Raw genomic sequence first — 19521 nt, 5'->3', positions numbered from 1 at the left:
GTAACAACACAACTCTGTTGATTTGTGACTCCACAGTACAGTGAGCAAACAAACCTCCCAGGGCCTGTTTCCTCTCACTAACATGCTTTTCTGAGAAGGAGGAAGCTTCAAGCTTTCATTTATCTTCTCAGAATTTCTCATAACAAAAGAAGAAGTGCAAACTTTTTTTACTTTTGGTCCGAACGTTACCTCTTTGGGGATTTCTCAAAATCAATGACACGTTTTTTTTATATGAATGAAAACCGCGGCCTTCTGTAACTTGACTCTTCTCTTGAGCTTGTGTTTTTTCTTACACATGTTTCTGGTACAGATAGAGTCACTTCTCTTTCCAGAATTGGTTATTTGATCCTATGGGTGTTGCTGTGTCATGCAAACTAATCCAGTCCAGGAAAAGATGAGAAGACTTCTGAACTCTGGTGGCTCTACTGGGAGACACAAGGAGGACAGCAGTCGGAAACCCAGCTGTAGCTTGACGGATGAAGCCGGACATACAGTCATAGGAGACGGAGTTAACAGCAAGAGTAGAAAACCAACATAAAATCAACCTTACAGCTTGGGGATATTTGTAATAAGTATTTCCCTTCTCTTGTGTGGTAGTGTATCATCCTGAAAATTTCAGAGGAGTCAATATAAAGCACCGGAGGCAGCTGCAGGAGCCCTGACAAACATACTAAACATTCCATTTTCCCTGTCTCACCACCACCAGCTATCACAAGAGACAGGCCTGCAGCCATGAGTCATTCACTGGGCCGTAGTGCAACTGTTATCAGTATAAGACATCCTCTCTGTTGCTAGTATTCTCACGTAAAGAGCTGCGTCCCAAGAGACGGTGTGTGTTTATGATTGTGATATATTCTGATTAGAAGCAGAGCCAAAGGCGGGTTGTGAAAAAAAAACTTCCTTATGGGCATAAATATCATGATAAATTGATATTCTGTTGATGAGTAAAGTGATAGCCAAGTTTTTCACCTGTCAGACATGAGCCTGATGTTTCTTCTGCACACACACTGCCATCTATTGGCAGAGTGAGGACTCTGTGTTCTCATCTGAGGAACACTGAGCACTGCATCCTCTGGTTATTGTTCCCAGTGATTACTGCTCAAATCTGTTTATTCAGAGTGACTTAAGGACAGATGATAGTTGATTCTTGACTGGCAGTGAGTAATGAGCCTCATAGTGTGGATTCAAACCAGGACAAGATTCATTTTGTCTCAGGAAACGCCAGGCTAGTAATCATCCTTTCATCTTTGGAGCTGCTACTTCAACAGATGGCAGGAGTTATTTCAGGGTAACCCAGCCCACTACACATCCAACCTCTCTCAGTTCAGTGGAGTTTTTGCAAGTGGAAAGGACTTTCCTCTATCGCTCTGCACTTTGCTCTGTGCTTAAATTAGACTGGGTAAACTTGCAAGATATTATTGCTGAGCGTAGGATTCAGTCACATGGCACCTGATGCTCATGTATTATAATTTTTCAGCAATTTCTTGTATAATATGAACATATAATAATATGTATTGACTTTAGATGTTGTTTCCCCTGCTGTTTTCATAAACTTTGAAGCAGATTTTTGACAATTTTCTCTTAAATGCAGAGATGAAAAACATCCAGAGACAATCATAAAATAAGTGTTAACTCGTAGGTAAAAAATATTCAATTAGTGCTGTTTTTAATTGCTGTACTTTTGTGTTTTTTTCAGAGTGGATAAGACTTTCTCCAAGGCAAGAAGCTTATGGTGAGTTGTTTTGTTTCTGTTTCTCTCTTTTTGTCATTAAACCTGATAAACAATGACATGACAGCACTTATCTGATATGTTAGTCATTTTAACAGTTTTTCATTTTAACAAACAAACACAATGGATCACATTTTGCAAAGCTTGTAGCTTTCTGGAGTGCTGTTCAATGTCACTGACTCAGGCTGGCCTTGTAGGTTTTAAATGTGTGAGTCAGTCCACTGAGAGAAGCATAAATAAGATGAATGAAGCAGTAAAAGGTAGAGCAGATGGGCAGTAGTGGGGAAACAGATACCCAGTCTGGTCTTATTGCCTGTCATCTCTGCAGTGCTGGCAAGGTTGGAGTGCTGCTGTGTGTGTGTGTGTGTGTCTGTGTGTGGCACGTGTGAGGCAGGCAGGGAGCTGAGCATGCACACCTCCTGCCACTGCGGATAGACCACTCCATTTCTGAAATCCTTAGGTGTGGTGGCACGAATGTCTGGCCCTCAACCCCGTCTGTCTGACTGCAGCAGGTTAAACAGTGCCTCGCCGCAGTATTGTCAGTCCTTCCCTCAGGAATACAGATACAGGAGGATCTCTCTTACCAACTAGGCCTGCATTACTCAGCTTGTTTGCAGAGACTGCAGTGTGGCCATTGGGTTAGTACTGCAACAGACTAACAGAAGGACTGCGCCACACGCTACAGAAGAGGAGGAGAGACGTTGGAGCAAAACAAAGATGAAGAGGAGAATCAAGAAACAAGACAGGGGACAAAAGACTTGTGGACGTGAAGAGGAGGAAGAAGGAAAAAGGAAGTGAGTGGATAAGGTGACGTGACAGGAAGAAAAAGAAGAGAAGAGTAAAACGTAACGTCTGCAGCTCTTCCCATAACAACAAAGACACATTTAGTTCAGCAAACTTGGTCCTGTCAGACACATTCCTTTGGCAGAGTTATGAAGGAATTCAACAAACTCTGCTTGATACATTTGGAGGATCCTTCCCACTGTGTTAATAGAACTTGAATTTTTATACATAACCATCAGTGTTCATGCCCAGCAGGACACATCAATTTCTGCACAACAAAACCTGTGGTGCAAGGATGAATTAACAGTGAAACTGGCATCAGATATTCCACAAACAGCTGCTTTTAGAGAGGATGTTCACTTTAGTGCTATTAAGAGTGTGTTAAGCCTAAAGACAAAGGTTAAATAAAAGATAGAAAAAAAAAACTTCTACAAATTGGGGGAGCCAAAGTCAAAATCTTCCTCTAGGTAATGTATGTTGCACAGGATGTGACTGGAAATTAGAACAGTGAGCTGAATCCTCTGGCGGCAAAACTGTAACAGCACAACCCTGCAAAAATGCCGTGCTCACCTTTCCGAATTGGAAGGCCGAGAAAATTCTGGTGAGTCTCTTTTTAACCTGCCTCGTGATTGTTTTGATAATAACTGCATGATTGAATACACAATCAACTGGTAAATAAGAATTCATTTTACCTGCCTGATGCAGTGTTTTCCTGCAGGAGGTTTGTGCCATGACAGCCTTCAAAAAGTGATCAGTGAAACCAACCTGTGTGTTCTTTATGACGGCAGTAATATACTACTGATCACCCAGATATTCCATCAACTAACCTTATCCCTTATCCCTTACCTAACCCTTATCATATAGAGGTAATATGTTCTCAGAACACTCTATGTGTGCTCAACGAGTGATGATGCCTAATCTGTTATGTATTTAATGTCAGGAATTGTTCGGTTTTGATCCTTTGACTCTTGTAGTTGATTAAATGTTAAATGACCATCTTCCATCTGGTCATTGTGGGTCATACACAATAAACAGATGATCCTCAAGCCCAGTCTCCGCTCTCTCTGGGGGAGGCCTGTAATTGGTTGTAATCCTGTCTTGCTAAGCTCCCCTGATGGGAGGAAATGGGAGAGGAGGGTTAGTGTGGATAATGGCTATACTGAGATGTTGTATAAGAGCTTCTCTCTTTCTCTACACACACACACAAACATACATACATACATCCAGAAACAAAGTGCACTCTGCCTCTCTGTCCCAAGAGTATAATGGATTATTGGAGCAGGCAGTCCATCGTATGTCTCCCTACCCATTCTTTAAAACAACTTGGCCAATGATCTCACTATCTTATCCATGCTTCACCTCACCGGATCTTCATGCAGGACACATCTGCACTTTTAAACCACCTATGGGGACTACCTTTGCTAGCAAGGAAGATTTCAGAGAAGAGAAGAACTTGACATCATTTGGGGGTTCTGAGTTTTAAATGCAATGAAAAACAAAACTTCTGAGAACTTTTTCTCTAACACTTATTTTGTTTCTTGCTAAATATACAGTGTATCTTGCAGCAAAGACTTCAATTTGAGCAGAACAGTACAGTAGTGGTATGGTTGAGTAGGATTTGGTTGCCCTGACCTCTGCCATCTAGTGGTAAAAAGTTGAGAACATGCATAGAGCAGGTTCATTCAGCCGTAGCAATGTTTATGAATAAAAAAACCCCCAAAAAACAATTGTGTCCACAAGTTGAATAAGCTAGCATCATCTGAATCCCAAGAAACATTTACTCCTGTAGCAGTTTTGACAGGGACAAAGTGATCAAATATCTATTGTTTTGCTCTCAGTGGGTAATGGCATTCCCAAAACAGATCAATTTAACGCTGCAGAATTCCCTTGCTATTTATTCCACATTGTGTGATGTGATTCCTCATTCTATTTTTATGATGCTTTATAAATTCCAGGTCTATTTCATTGTTTTTGTCCTGTTTCTGCCCATAAACACTTAAGAGGTGTCACTGCAAACACTCCTCTGTTTGTGTTCACTGATTTCCCATGAGATGTCACTCTGCATCATCCTCTGTCTGTCTTCCCTGCACATGCGCTCACCACAGCGTCAGTGCACTATGAAGCCAGTCCGGGTGTCAGTTTGCTTGTGCAAGCTCATCTGTGTATGTCAAACTGAGTTGTCTGGAAGAGCGGACATAGTGGGAGAGCAAACTGTCAAGCCCGATCAGACTAGACTGTCTCTCTGTGAGTCTCCTGCTGTCTGACCAAATATAGCACCAAAGTGACAAGCTCGCCTCTGGTTCTACCCGACTCCATAATCCAAATCCGAGCATGTCATCCATCATCCAGCACCAGCACAAGATGTCTTAAAAAAAAAAACCATAAAGCTCAGATGACAGCAGGCTGTTGAAGATTGAGACGGGTGCCAGGAAACTTAGACAAGACACTTCCCTTTCACTTTATCTGATTCTTGGGGGCTTTTCAGCGGCAAAATTGTTCTATCAGCTTTTTTTCTGTTCAACTGTGGCATCTGTTTTTTTTTATTTTTTTGGAAGACAAGGATTCAGGTGTTGGAGAGGTCTTTCTACTTTGTGTTTGTGGATGGGTTTATCCTTGAGTATATATTAGGAGGTGGTATTATCTCTCATGCAGCCTGTTTATTGACACTTGAGCGAAGGAGGAAGAGGCTCAGTCCAGGACGTTCTATTCCCAGCTTTCCTCCTGTTTTTTCTCTCACATGGGGGAGTAAATTCATGCATGATCAAAATTTTTTGCACAATTCTGCTTAGATCTTTTTGCTGTGGTTGTTCTTGTCTTGAGTGACAGGAAGGATGTGCACTTCTTAGATGAAACTGAATGAAGTTTAGTACAACTGAATACACTAGTAGCTCTTATATCAAACACAAAAGAGCACAAAATGATCCCGCAGTGACCTTCTGCTGTTGAAAAGGCACATCTGCATGACTGTGATTTCCCCGGGGGGGCGTGTTTCCAAGGAAATCTGGACCGTGACATTGTGAGAGATAAGCAAGCTGTAAATCAGTACCTATTGGTAGAATGAACATGCTTTATTCAAAAACACCTGCTGTACCTGGCCTTTTAATGCATACTGAATATGACCAGCTGTCAGGGGAGGTGTGGGCTCAAGAGAATCCATCAAGGAGTCTCCTCATGCATCATATCCCACCGATATTTTATTATTTATAATTCCTAGCATGTAGCATTTAATCATACTGTCATCCTGTTCAAGTGTTTTTCTATTCTTGCCATGAATACAGTAGTATAGCATTAAAAATGTGCTTGTGTTTTAGCTTCTTGATAAGAACTACGAAGCAGGATTTCCATATCTGACTGTTTGTATAAAAGGTCTTTCAGAAGTACGGTTCCCTGGGGAACAGACAGATTGTCAGACTTATGGACTTTATGAATTTTAACCCAATATTTGCTTTTGTCTGATTGCTGTAGCTATAATGTTTACAGCTATAGGACAAGTGGACCTCTGGAGATGTGCATTTTCCAAAACAGAGTGAGGGTAGTTCCAGCTGACTCTGAGGCTGAACATCATATAACATTACATTACAAATTACATATATTTATGTTGCTGAACTCCCACCAAAATGAAACATGTCTCATCATCATCTTATCTGGAAAGATTGCCTCTGAGGTTCAAAGTGCAGCCACATACACACAAGACACAAGTAACAGATACAAGCACCGCTCAGAGAAATGGTTTCACACCAGGGACAATCATCCTCCTGTTTGTTTGAGTGCTTCAGGTCAGTCTGAGGGGGTTGGGAAGAACAGCCCTGAGAACAGGGCAATTCCAGGGTCTATTTGTGTGGTAATTCATAGCACATGTGTTCCTTATATCTCTGGCTGTCGGAGGAATGATGGTGGGCAAGGCAGCAGGTGTTGCTATTTCATGATGAATTTGGAAAAATCTACAAGGGTTGCCAGCTCAGACAAGCTCTTCAGTGTCATCATCGTAATATATGATGACACTGAGCAGCACAGCTAAATGTGTTGGTGTCTGACCTCTGAAGTAAATTTTCACACACATTATGAACAGTGAGCTCATTAAATAACTAGTGTTTGGGGATTGTTGACAAGTCTAATAAATTAATTCAAATCAGACCTCCTTTATTTATTTTAAGAACAACCTGAAGTGTTCAGTAGGTGGTTTTGGCGAAATATCTCAACAAATAGGCTCTTTTGTGGAGACATTTGTGGTCTAAATAAGATGAATCCTACTGACTTTGGTGATTCCCTAACTTTTACTGACTAACTTGTGCCACAAGATTGACATTTTTTGGTGAGCTGTCTCAATACAATTATTAGATGGATTGCCATGAAATTTGGTACACACATTCATGTTTCCCTCAGGATGAACTAATAACCTCGTTCATCTACTGACTTTTAGTCATCATGTCAAAACTTGTCCAATTCTTAAGTTTATGACCAAATACCTGCAAAATAATGACATTTCAACCTCGGCTGTACTTTGTTTTTAGTGCTAATAACAAAATATTAGCATGCTAACCTGCTAATTTAAGATGGTGACCATTACACCTCCTAAACATTCGAATTTTAGCATTGTCACATTGGGCATATTCGCATGCTGACGTAAGATGGCTGTAGACTCAGTAAATTATAGCTAATAGGCTAGTTATCACAGCCCTGAATCTTTTAATCTTTCAGGGCTGGTACAACTAGCGTAGCAGCCACAATTTACTGTTTATTTTGTGGTCACTTCCTTATTTAACTGGGCTTTGTGCACAAAGAGAATCTACTGTGGAAAAAGAAAAGTCATAATTATTCAAACATTAACACCTTTCATATCTGCTTTAAGGCCCTTTTAATGTACTGTAACCCATCACCCAGTTCAAAGCAAGGCATGTAAAAAAAAAAAGCAGCATGATTATCAAACCAGTCACAATCACAATCACGATGGGGTTCAAGGGGTACTGCAGAGAAATCATGGTGGGGATGTAAAGTTTCTTCAAAAAGTTAGGAAGCAGTTGGCGCTCCTGCTTTGCCTTGCAAACAAACCATGGCCTTGATTAAACACAGCAAATTTGTTTAAGAGTGACCTGGAGGCGGGTTTTAACAAACCTAAAACCAGCATGAGAACATTCAGACCGCCTACATCCAAAGCTTTGCTGCAGGAAGAGTAAGAATCTTAGATTGACTTGTGTCTTTATTCACAGATTATAACATAAAGTATTTTCTCTCAAGATTTTTCTGTTACTTTATGAAGTGATACAAATGATAAGGCAAAATGATGCTAAGTAGAAACAAAGAGAAAGGCACCACATGTGATATTTGTGAGAAACTTCCTTATTTGTAAGAAGTGACAGAGGAAATACCTCTGATAACCTTGGATTAAAATAATATTTCTATAATTATTATTTCTTTCTTGTGGCAAAGTTTGCTGCAATAATGCATTCATCTTCTGTTATTAGATAACTTGTGAATTCAATGCAGTCACCTCTCGCGGCTCAGTGTTGTTTTCACTTCCCCACCCCCCCACATCCCTTTCTCCCCCTTGAGGTCGACCACCACTAATTAAATCTCAACCTGTGGGAGACACTCAATGGTTATGCATAAATCACCATTCATTCATATTTCAGAACAGCAGCCACACTGCCTGCTGTAGACGTCTGACATGTTTCTGGCATATAATGTGTCTATGACTGTGTGTCCTAAACCTTTAACTGTCTTTGGAGGTCACTGGCTGGACACACACACAGCCTGCTACACACACATCAGAAAAATTATATTGCTTGTCCTACATCCTTACATCTTAATGAACCTTTATGAACACACAATAGCTGATTCTTGATTGGGCTCACCCTTTTTTGAGGGGAGGGAATTATAGGATCAAGCAAGTTTTAGCCATTATTTGAGTTTGTGTCTCAAAGGATATTGTTATCTAACTCACTCGACTTGACTGAGAAATTGCTAAAAAAGAAGAGAAGGGGAAAAAACTGAAAGTGAGAGCGCCTGAGAGAGGGTGGGAGATTTCAGGACAGCAGCAATTCCCTGAGGATAAGGGGTGGGGGCAGGAGAGGGGAGTGACCACAGGCCATTTCACCAGGCTAATGGGATGGGAATCCCTGGCAGCGGGGCCAGTCAGAAGGGATTTAGTGTGTGATTCTGCAGAGGACATTGGTGCAGTCTGGATACTATCAATTTAAAACCAAATATCTTCCTCTGCATCGGATAAAAATAAAGCTCTGCGTGGCTCAGGATTTTCTTTTTGTTGTGCAATTATGTATTATTTCATCATCATACAAGAGTCCTCAGTGGGGCCCCACGCTGTCATCCTAAATGCATGCGGCTTTGATTTGATAGGTACCAGCTGCAGTGATCCGTGTTAAAACACCACTCGGTGCTAATCAGATTTTAAGGATGACATTTAAGCAAAATCTGCCTGCTCTTATCTGATAATGTGTTTTTATCTATAAGCACCACCGACAAAGCCCCCACAGACAACTTTTTCTTTTTTTTTTTCATTTTATAACTGAAAAACCCCCACATATCCCGATGCTGAGGTCTTCCAAAAACATATAACATCATATATAAAATCTGCAGGCTTTGTTCAGGAGTTTATGAAAGAGAAATAGAAATTATTGTCCCACAACAGCAGGAAATTACTGCTAATCTGGACATTGTTATAATACAGTATATATAATACAGTTTTTTTTTACTAGTAAGCTTTGGACAGTGAGAGGATTATTTCTTTTGTTTATTACAATACACAGCTCTTAATGGTGCACAGTATGAGGACTGTGCTGTAATCCCTTGTTATCTCTTCATGTGACACCTTCAGTACACACACACACATACACACATACACACACACACACACACACACACACGAATACACACATACTTTTGGTGCATACTTGTTCATTGAGAAGCTTTCTAAGGAAAGGAAAGATGAGTTCTGACTCATTGCATTAGTGTATTATTTCACAGGGATTTAGCAGGAAAAGGCACTATTGGTGACATAGGTCTGCAGGGAAGTGCGGATGGTAGCTTAGTGGTGGAAACACACATGTTCAGCGGGGATTGAATGAGACTCATTACAGTAATTAAAAACCTTTCCGCACATGCCTTCTCAATCTGCACAATGAGCATAAGGAAGCTGCAATGCTGGTTCACCTTTGGGAGCTTAATATTGGACATAATCACCTTGTAGCTACAAGTCATATCATAATTAACATCATGAATGTGCATGTGAGTGTTGTTTTTTTTTTTCTTTTTTCTTTTTCACATGTGGCTGATGTGGTCGCCACAGCAACAGTCCTAGTTGGCTCGGGAGGAAGTGTGGGGAATGAAGGCAACCCTTCATGGGGGTGGGGGACATGGACTACTTCTTTATCACTTCTTTCATGTTGCCCCACCCTGGACAGCTCTGTCCAATACAGCAGTGCTGATTAGACTGAGCTTTTAATGAGACAGACCCAGGGCTTTGATTTCAAATAATCTGAGAACTATACAGCTATTAAGAAAACTAGGAAGTAAGATTTAGATGTTCACAAAGCATCTTTATTATTATGACAATAAAAAATGGCACGCATGCTCATATCAATCATGAAACCTTTATAAAATCCTTTAATAAACAGTGCAAAATCAAAAGACATTAGGCAAATCATAGAACACTGAGACAACAAATATTTGTACTTGAATGAGAGACCACTTCTGAATGAATATATGAATGATATGAATATATCTCAAAAAATAAATGGCGTGAAACAGAACATGAGGCCAAACGAACATAGGCACCTGCAGTTAGCTCATCTGGTGAAAGGAACCTTCAGCATATGTTGTATTAAACTTTATTAACGTGGCTGAACAGTTTTTTCTTGCTAGATTGCTAAGAGGCTCATGATGGCCTGGCTATTTGTTAGTTAGAGACGCATGAAGTGCTTCAGGCAGGAGACAGGCTTCACATTTCTGACATCACTATGCTATGACAGCATATATGTTGTAAGGAAATATTAAAGACAGAAATGAAAGTCAGACAAATTTAAGCACAGAATTTGTATTTTTAAAGTTGTATTTTAAAAAAAAAAAGTTTGGTGCGGTAAAGCTGTCGATCCCGCTTTGAAGGGGAGGAGGGTGGTGGTGGCGGTGGTGGTGGTGGTGGTTTAGAGTTCTAGGTTTCGGGACAAGTAGCAGATCATATGAGTGAGCCGGAGAGGAGACAAAGAGGGAGGAGATGGAGGAAGTGACAACTGAAGAGCGCATATGTGTGTGTGAGGAGACTGAGTGGGAGGAGAGAGAGAGTGAGGGAGGAGAATTAGCGGCAGAGAGGATGCTTTGCTGGAAGTGTGCGATAGTCTTAAGAGCTGAGAGTGAGGCCAGCAGGTGAACAACTGATGTGAAGCAGCAAGTGAGCTCACTGGAGCCGGAGAGAGAGAGAGAGAGAGAGAGAGAGAGAGAGAAGAGTAAACAGAAGAGAGAGAGAGAGAGAGAGAGAGACAGAGAGAGAGGGATAGAGAGAGAGACGCTTAACTGGAGGAGAAGCGTAGACAGTGAGTCATCTACCCGAGTGCTGGTCTCTGTCCGGACTTCCCAGGGAGCGCCCAGCGTACAGCTGCCACCGTGCGAGTAAGTTTGCTGCTCCGCTCCGCGCAGGACATCAGGTCGTCCAGATGACAAGCTGTGACTTCTTCACACGGCTGATTTCTGCGGTGCATCGCACCAGCTGGGGTGTGTTATGTAATTTGTTGTGGTGTTAGGATGAAGCCGTGGCTTAGTGCTGCAAACTGATCTGCAGGAGGGCTTACGTAGTACGCAGAGTAGGGCAGGTGTGTGTGTGAGCAGCAGTATGTCATGTGTGCTGAACAACGTGCTTGTTTTGATAGAGGAGTTTGTAACAGACTGGACAGAGCATTTTGTCTGTCACTTTTACTCTGATGTGTGTTTTAACTGATACTTATGCTAGAGTAGAATATAGATGGTTTATATTGTCACTTATTTATGTCAGGCATTAAATATGTGTTTTGCACTGAGACTTTAGACAGACAGGTGCTATACTCATGTCCAACATATAAGTATAAGCCCATATTTTTTTTAAAAACAAAATATAATATCTAACTGTAATATCTAACTTTCACACCAACTGTTAGAAATGAAAGCATTTTCATTTCACATAAAAAATGTATGTGTGTGTGTGTGTGTGTGTGTGTGAGCATGTGTGTGTCTGGCATCTATCTATTGTGCATCAATTCTAATTAAGAGTTCAGGACAGCTGATGCCATATCATATCCTGCTCTCCCACGAGAGAGCTGCTGGGGCTGCTCGGCTCACCTCGTTCGTGTTTACTGAGCTCGCTGAGAAAAAGCTCATATTCAGTTTCATTCCCGTTTCATTTGGATGATGCAGGACTTTCTTTGATTCAGGATTCACTCGTTGTGTAAAAGCAGGAAACGCCGTATGCTAGTGATTTATGTTCTCTTTTCTTCACCTATATTTGATTGTGAGTGCACTCAGTGAATGTGAAAACACATTTCCAGCTCGGTCACTGTGCCTCTTGAGGAGCCGCTCGTCTTATCTACATCCTCAGCCCCAGACCAAAAGAGCTCCATAGATTCCCTAATGTGACTAAATACTGTGTCAGCTCGCACTGCCGCACTATCTACTAGGAAAATGATTGAGTTTTTGGGTTCAATAGTTGTCTGTTTTATCTTATTTAGATATTGAATGCATTGAATAATATGTCTCTGTATGTGGAGCTGTTGGAGTACACAGCAGCTTGTAGATACAGAGATATATACTGTGTATTTGCATTGTTGCTACTGTAGCCTTTTTTAATCATCATACATCAACATACATTTTTTCACCCTGCAGCATCACAGCTTCATGTCCATTTCAGGTCCACTTTCAAACCGATCGACCACTTTGTGTGTTTGAAATAGATTGAATTAATCAAACAAATTGAAAGCCTGCTGTGCAAACCAGCCAGTTGTCAGTGTCAATAGGGCACCATATTCAGCAGGGGTATTGATCAGTGATCCTGTGGGGATAAAGCCGTCATGGTCGAGATATTGAGTTTAGAGTAAAGGATGCGTGACAGTAGTATGGCTCACTTTTGCATTAGCAATGTGTTACTCTCCTGGGTTAGAGAAGAGAGATGCTCTGTTTGAATAAATGTGAAACTATGAGTATTGTGTCCCTCGATCCCTGAAGTGTTCGAGAATAGCAGCTTATGCACTAAAAGAAGCGAAAGAACTGCATAGGGGAGTGTGGTTTGATATCTTTTGGGGAATCATGGTTGTTTTTAGTGCAAACAGCAAAAAAAAAAAAAAATCATACATGAATTTATTACAAAATGTGAGACACATTTTGTGTGTTCCATCTTAAGGGGAATCCTGCAACTAGACTTAAAATTAGTAAATTGAGGGCTGAGGAAAGCAGGTTAGACAAAATAGATTTATTCTCAGTGAGAAAGTATGATCACTACAGTTCTTGAATTGATTCATAGAGGTGTTAATCTAAATTGCAACTCATATTCTCTGCTTTTTACATTGTGATAGATTAGAGGTCCTATTTTATGTGTCTTGTAATGTTATATTTTCTTGTAACATCTGTCAGATTTAATGAAGACACTCTGCCTACGCAATATGAATAATAGAGATGTTACAACTTACAGTGGGCTTCACATTCGAGACACATAAACAACAAAGACTGGATCAATAACACAGAAGATCAGTAAAAAAAAAAAAAAAAAAAAAAAAAAGCATTTTTATAACAAGAAAACCTCCATCTCTGGGCTTTAGGCCACTGCAATGACCACTAGACCACCAATCCATAAAAAAAAAACATTCTGTTGCTAAATAAGACCAAAACATTTCCTGAGGCATTGCCTTTTGTTGTCCTCTTGCTCGATCTCAGACTGAGTGACCTTTTCTGACTGAATGTTCTCTTGTATCTGTCTGATCGTAGGAAACAAGATGGCAGTGACCCCCGAATATCTGCAACACTAGAGCCCCAGCTGTTCCAGCCTACGGTCCAATACACCACCTCACCATTCCACAAGGTAGGAGGAGAATGAGAGGTTCACACTTTGACCCCTTGACCTTATCTGATAGACCTCTGGGTGACCTTTCCTTCTGTGATCTTTGTCAGGTGTCTCTGCTCATCTTGTCTCTACACCTGCTTCTACCTGAGCGCACTTGCTCAGTTCTCTGTCTATATTTAATCTCTCATGACTGAATTAGTTACTTTGATTTTCTTGTCTCCTCTTGTTTAACTTGTGTAATTAGAGTGCACAGAAGTTGGCGTCGTGGGATCATTATGTTTGCCTGATTCAATTATTAGACATCTATTTTCAGCGGGAAATTGTCAGCCTAATGCCGACAATTTCTCAATCCAAGCTTAACAAGTCTGATCCCATCAAAGCAAATAAAACACAGCCTGTCTGAGCAATTGTCATTTTCGAATCAAAAGTTCAACTCCTTTGCCCCGTCATCATCTGCAGTGTGTCACCAAACTGGAAACTCTGTAATGTGTTATCAGTCTTTGTGTGCTGTTCAGTCTTTATAGAGTTGTTTTTATGCTGTCCTAAGCTACAAGCCAATTTTACTTCAGTGTCAGTTAAAAGTAGTCGACAGTGTTTGCAGGCTTTTTGTTTTGGCAAGCTAAAATGTGCTGATTTCAGCTCTTCCAAAAGCCTTGAGACACAATGAAAGATGCATTCCCAGTATGTGTGCAGTTTACTGCATCACCAGAGAGAACAAGTGAAATTTCTGGCTGTACACTTACATTGATTACAAAGAGGTGATACATCAGGGGGGAAATAAAAAGCTGTGTCACTTTTCCCTGGAACAATATAATCTGTGAACTAAAACACTTCTTAATGATCTTGCAAAATTTTCAGCATTTACGAATCTGCCTCTAGCTTCATCTATTATTCTTTCTTACAGAGAAAGATTAAACTGCTGTGCAGATTATAAAGTGCTGAAAGTGAAAATTATTTAGGAGGGAATAATTTCAATTCATCTATTTAGACTGTCACAGTACCTTTCAGATTCATCTCATGATTGCTCTGCTGTCAGAATCCTCATGCCTACCTCTCAGCATGTCTTATCATTATAAATTGAGTGACTGACGTGGAAAAACCTGCCAGAGATATTTTGGGAACTTAGAAAGTGAACAGAGCTGAGCTCCACGGTGATTAAAAGTGGATACAATCTCGCTCATGTCGGATTGGTTTCATAAGGTCCCTCACACTTTGGATGGGGCTTACACTTGCAGCAATCTGACTTGATCTGAGTAGAGCAGAGGGAACGGGAAGAGAAAGGGATTAAAGGAGATTTTGGATCGGGTTGTTTAACAGTCATTCCTGATCCCTGCAGCACACACACCATCTGTAGGTGCCTGAGACTTACTGGTTACAAGTAGTCAGACGTAGAGAAAGGATTTTTTTTGAAAGTTCTGTGTCTCTACAGATTTGCAAGCCAAACACAAAGGCACTGTTGAAGGTATACTTCACTTGGCTTATAGTATTCCCCCAGGAAAATAATAGTGTAATGCATTATGGGTTTGTCAATGGACAGAAGAAGATACTTAGTTTCCTTCACTCAGCAGTTAAAATAGTTATATTTAAACTTTAACGCCCTTAAATGCAACTTCCTTTGACTTATAAAGGCACATATCTGATGAGAATGTTGAGGGACAGCATGGTAATGTGATGTACTGTAGTATCACTTTAATCAGAGCCCCATGAAAACCAGGTCAATCTGCAATTAACCCCACCAGGTCTTACAGTCACTGCTTAATTCAAACTACACTGTTATACAGATTTTGCTGCACAGTTCTATGTCACAAACTAATTAAAAACAAAGCATGTATCTCTATTGTGAGATGCTAGTAGTCCTACGCTTAACCAAATAGGTTTAATAACACACTTAAATCAACAACTTTACACACACGTAAAGCCGTGTTATGGTCCAGTGCTCGTGGATGGTGTTGCCTCTCTAGTGGATTTTGGTGGAATTCCTAATGTCAACATGTTTTTATGTCCTGTTTGCTATGAGACCTTAAACTCAAACGCTGATGAACTACAACCTGCTCTTCTCAGAATTTACACCAATGAGGTTGAATTCCTTTAACTCTCAAAAAACATTTTGGGGGTGACAGTGAGATCCTAAACAATTTTAAATTAGCTGGAACCAAAATGCAGAACTAAGAACCAGACATACATCAAAGAAAAAAGACCAAGTAAGTCCCTGGATCCAGCTGATAGTCTTCAGTTTTGTAGAGTTGGCCCAAGTTTTAATGAGCTCTGTGAGGACGCACGGAGTTGCAGCTGACAAGTGTGGAAGAGAGAGGAAGTCTTGTGCATTTAATTTGCTTCTTGTTATAATGACAATCCTATTAGCTCTCATAATGAAAGGTCCCAGCTCTAACACCTGCACTGTATGCTAGCCTGATTCCCTGCGGATCCCCGCACCTCCTCTGCTCTGGTCATTTCTGCAAAGTGTTTTTTTCTGCTGAAATTAGATTTTTTCCTTTTAAAATATGCTGTTTCTGTTTCCACTACAGGTTGCATGCTTATCTAGATTCCTTTTAAGACCTATAGTATGTTTCTTATATTCAATCCATCTCTCTATTTCTCACTCCATTTCTCATCTTATATTTTAGATAGCCTAGTGTATTAGGACTGCCCATACAGCTCTGTGAGCAGGATGTAGTTGAAGGATGTTTCTATTAGAATACAAGAGTTTGGTTTCACCTCTGGCTACCTGTCATCCAAGGTAAATATAGGGCGTTGGTGATAGAGATGGATGATATGTGGTTTGGGTTTCTTTCTGCAATGCTACAGAACGAGAGAAAGAGAGAGTGACAAAGAAGGATCAGGAGAGGACACGACACCTCTAGCTTCGGACGACGAGTCGGACGATTACTCCTGCCTTTGAACGCAACCTGAGACGTACACTTGCTGATAATCTTCTATGTTTAGAGCGCACACACTGGGAAAGCCTGTGGATCTCAACCTTGTCTGAGCCGACACTTTGTCAGTCATGGTCGCGGTTAGCAGGGATGCAGCTTTACCTCGGGTGTCACAGTGGGACATCATCTGTCTGCCATTTGATGATGATTTGGTGCCGTTTAATGGAAACCCGTGGAAGTCAGTCAAGTCAGTCAAGAAACTGCATGATGCCAGTTTGAGGAAAGTTATTGCTACCAACAGTCATGACAACCACTTCAGTGCTTCAATGGTGACAAAGGCACAGTGGAGGAAACCCAGCCGTGTCAGTAGCTCTCCTTAAGTAACATGCTGGATAGACGACATCACTGGATGGCAAACTAGAGAGGGAATTTGGCAGCGTTTTCAGCCGAGGCTTAGACACTAGTCACTCGTAATCGAGATTAAAGTTGTGGATCTGAAACCTGACATTTCATTTTGCTCATTTATTGATTTGATGAGCTGAATTTAGGGCTAATATCGGGTGTTTAATTTTAATGTAAAGAAATGTAACATTATAAGATGTGGTGAGACATACCCATGCATTTTTTGGGCTGATGTGTAGCTCAACCCTACAGCTGCTCTTGCTCTAATCTCTAGTTAATGTTATAGAAGCTGGGCTTATTTACTTTCAGGGTTTGTGGCGGACTATTGTTTGCACATGGTGGAGGACTTTACTCATACTCACACTGAAAGCTAAGACACAATTGCTCTGTACACAAACTGTTTGACATTGTCAGGCTATACTGGCTAAACCTACTAGTCTTCATTAGACTACTTCAGCCTGATGTTTCCACGGACTGTTGTAATTTAGCCTATTCTGCAGTAGTTAGAGTCGTCATGGTCAACTGAACTACTCAGCAACAAACTGCGTATTGCACGTGAAAATTTAAAGGACAATATGCCAGCAGCTGCTGTCCAGCTCATATGAATTCGGTAAGTGTAACATGGAAAAGCCTGTTGGTCAAATAATTATGTTATTAGTGTGACAAACCACAAGGAAAAGGCAAGAGATCAGATGCTACAATCAGGTAAAATATTGATGAAGATAAATATTTGTCTGAACTTTGGCAGGGTGACTAGTCATAGGACAGAAAAGTTTAGCTTTACCTACTTTACATCTTTGCATCTGCTGTGCAGCACTGGGCAACAGGGCAGCAGTTTTCCTGAATGTAAGTGTTCAATATTTGACAGAAATGTTTTAAGCAATTTACCCTTGGTGACATGTTTCAGAAGTCCACTACATAAAATGTCATATTACTTCAGTTTGGGGTTGCAGAGACCTCAGCTGTAATTGCAGCTATTTGGATTTCTGTTGCTCTGTTGTTTTATAACAGTTGGTTTTTTTAAGGGATCTAAAAGTGAGTTAGATGACATAAGTAACATCACTATGTAGGATAACATACTCTACATTTCTTGGTATGTGAATGACTTTTTGGCAAACAAAAAAGAAATATATATTTATTCATGCATAGCTCATATAACATATGAAACATGAAATATTACCTTATTTGTTATACTTACAACACTTTATGGTAATTTCTGTTTTTTTCATCTTATGCAAACCCAGTTTGTGGCAAAGGGAAGAGTTACTACTTAAATACTTCTCTACATATTGTGTTTTAGTGAGATCAGAGGAAAAGAAAACAATTATTCAAAGGAAAAAAAATAAATCTTGCAAGTGTTTTTTTTCCCACATATATATCACTGGGGTCTGTAGGTCCCAAAACAATGAGGAAACGAAACGAGGAAGTAAATCCAACAGTAATGTCAACAAAAGTCAAGGGTTTAATATCTGTGTTTTGCTGTAACTGGATGGAGTGTGATGGTTCTCCACCCAATAAGTGCTGAACAGGGTTGAACCGTAGCAATCAGACTCATCTGCTGTTAGAAATAAATGAACATCAACACCAATGAACTCAAAACATTTTCATCTCACTCTCCTCTCTCCAGACCACAGATTTATTTGAAATGATTGAAAAGATGCAGGTAAGGTGATGCATTGGTCTCTTTATTTTGTCTCAGCTTTTCTAAGCTCTACTCACCAAGCAACTAACCAGTCAGTGTGTCTCTTCCTAATCCTGCAGCACTTTGGCCCTCTCCTCGGCTACAACACTTATCTTTCTGTACATGAGAAGGATATTGAATCGGGTGGTTTCAGAGGAGAGTTGTCAGAGCATTATATGTGTGTGTCTCAGCGTCTCTGTTAACATTCTGGTTGTAACACTGGCTGACAGCACTGTGAGCTTATTATCGCACTTCAAAAACTGTCTCCTGGTTTCTGAGGGCTTTAGAGGGATGTTTGTTTTAATCATGCGATCCCACACATGACGAGCTAAGTTTTATGATAGAGCTTATCAAAACTCATAATGTTTTTTTGTGCAAACATTTAGTGGCCATAATTTATTTTATGTCTGGCAGTGTTTGTTGGCATAACTGAATATTTTAAAAAGAAATATGCATCTTTAGCTGGGAGTATGTTTTTCACAGTCAGACGATATATTGATAAGATGTATCATTTTCCTATATGTCAGGTGCCATCACCTAGCCCTGATTTAGTGTTGCTGCATCTCTTTCTCTGCATCATTCTCGCTCACTCACTTTCACACATACACACACACGCACACACACACACACACACACACACACATACACACACACACATACACACAGCTCAGGTCCAAAGGATGTTTCAGTGCAGGAGAGTCACTTAGCTCTGCATCTTTTTAATCCCTGGGGTCTTATTACCACACTTCTTCTGTGTGATAACAGACTTTTCAGTCACTCCCAAATGCCTGCTCTTTAGCATCCTTTAATTGTCTTTTGGCATCCGCTCTCTGACTACGTAATGTATCTCTTTTTTGTACTTTTCCATCTGTCCCTCTTTGACTTTGCTTTGTTGCCTGCTGCATATCTCCTGGGAAAACTGTGTCATTATGTAATAAGGTTGATAAATTTCTACCAGTTTGGTTGCTGCTGTTCATTTGGAACAGAAATATTGCACTGCTTTATGTAGCTTTTTTGCATT

The 19521-nt window shown here is 40.5% G+C and overlaps 1 protein-coding gene across 15 annotated transcripts in view; it reads left to right on the top strand.

Moving 5' to 3' along the window:
• Positions 1–19521, top strand: part of rap1gapa (RAP1 GTPase activating protein a) — a 57581-nt gene that overhangs the window by 24423 nt on the left and 13637 nt on the right. For 12 of the 15 annotated variants that reach the window (XR_006403505.1, XM_044352088.1, XM_044352085.1 and 9 more), the window contains exons 2-4: positions 1697–1732; positions 13469–13562; positions 18447–18482. Coding sequence is in view for 14 of the 15 variants with exons in the window: in XM_044352085.1 (XP_044208020.1) it covers positions 1697–1732; positions 13469–13562; positions 18447–18482 (166 nt within the window). In the remaining variant the exon portion in view is untranslated. Of the gene's footprint in view, positions 1–1696; positions 1733–2210; positions 3114–10959; positions 11132–13468; positions 13563–18446; positions 18483–19521 lie in introns of those variants that run through there. The other 3 variants (XM_044352082.1, XM_044352091.1, XM_044352083.1) reach the window with 3 other exon arrangements.

The sequence above is a fragment of the Thunnus albacares genome, chromosome 5 (assembly GCF_914725855.1).
Source record: "Thunnus albacares chromosome 5, fThuAlb1.1, whole genome shotgun sequence".
Lineage (NCBI taxonomy): Eukaryota > Metazoa > Chordata > Actinopteri > Scombriformes > Scombridae > Thunnus > Thunnus albacares.
Note: the sequence above shows the minus strand (reverse complement) of the source record. Positions and strands in the feature narration are given on the sequence as shown.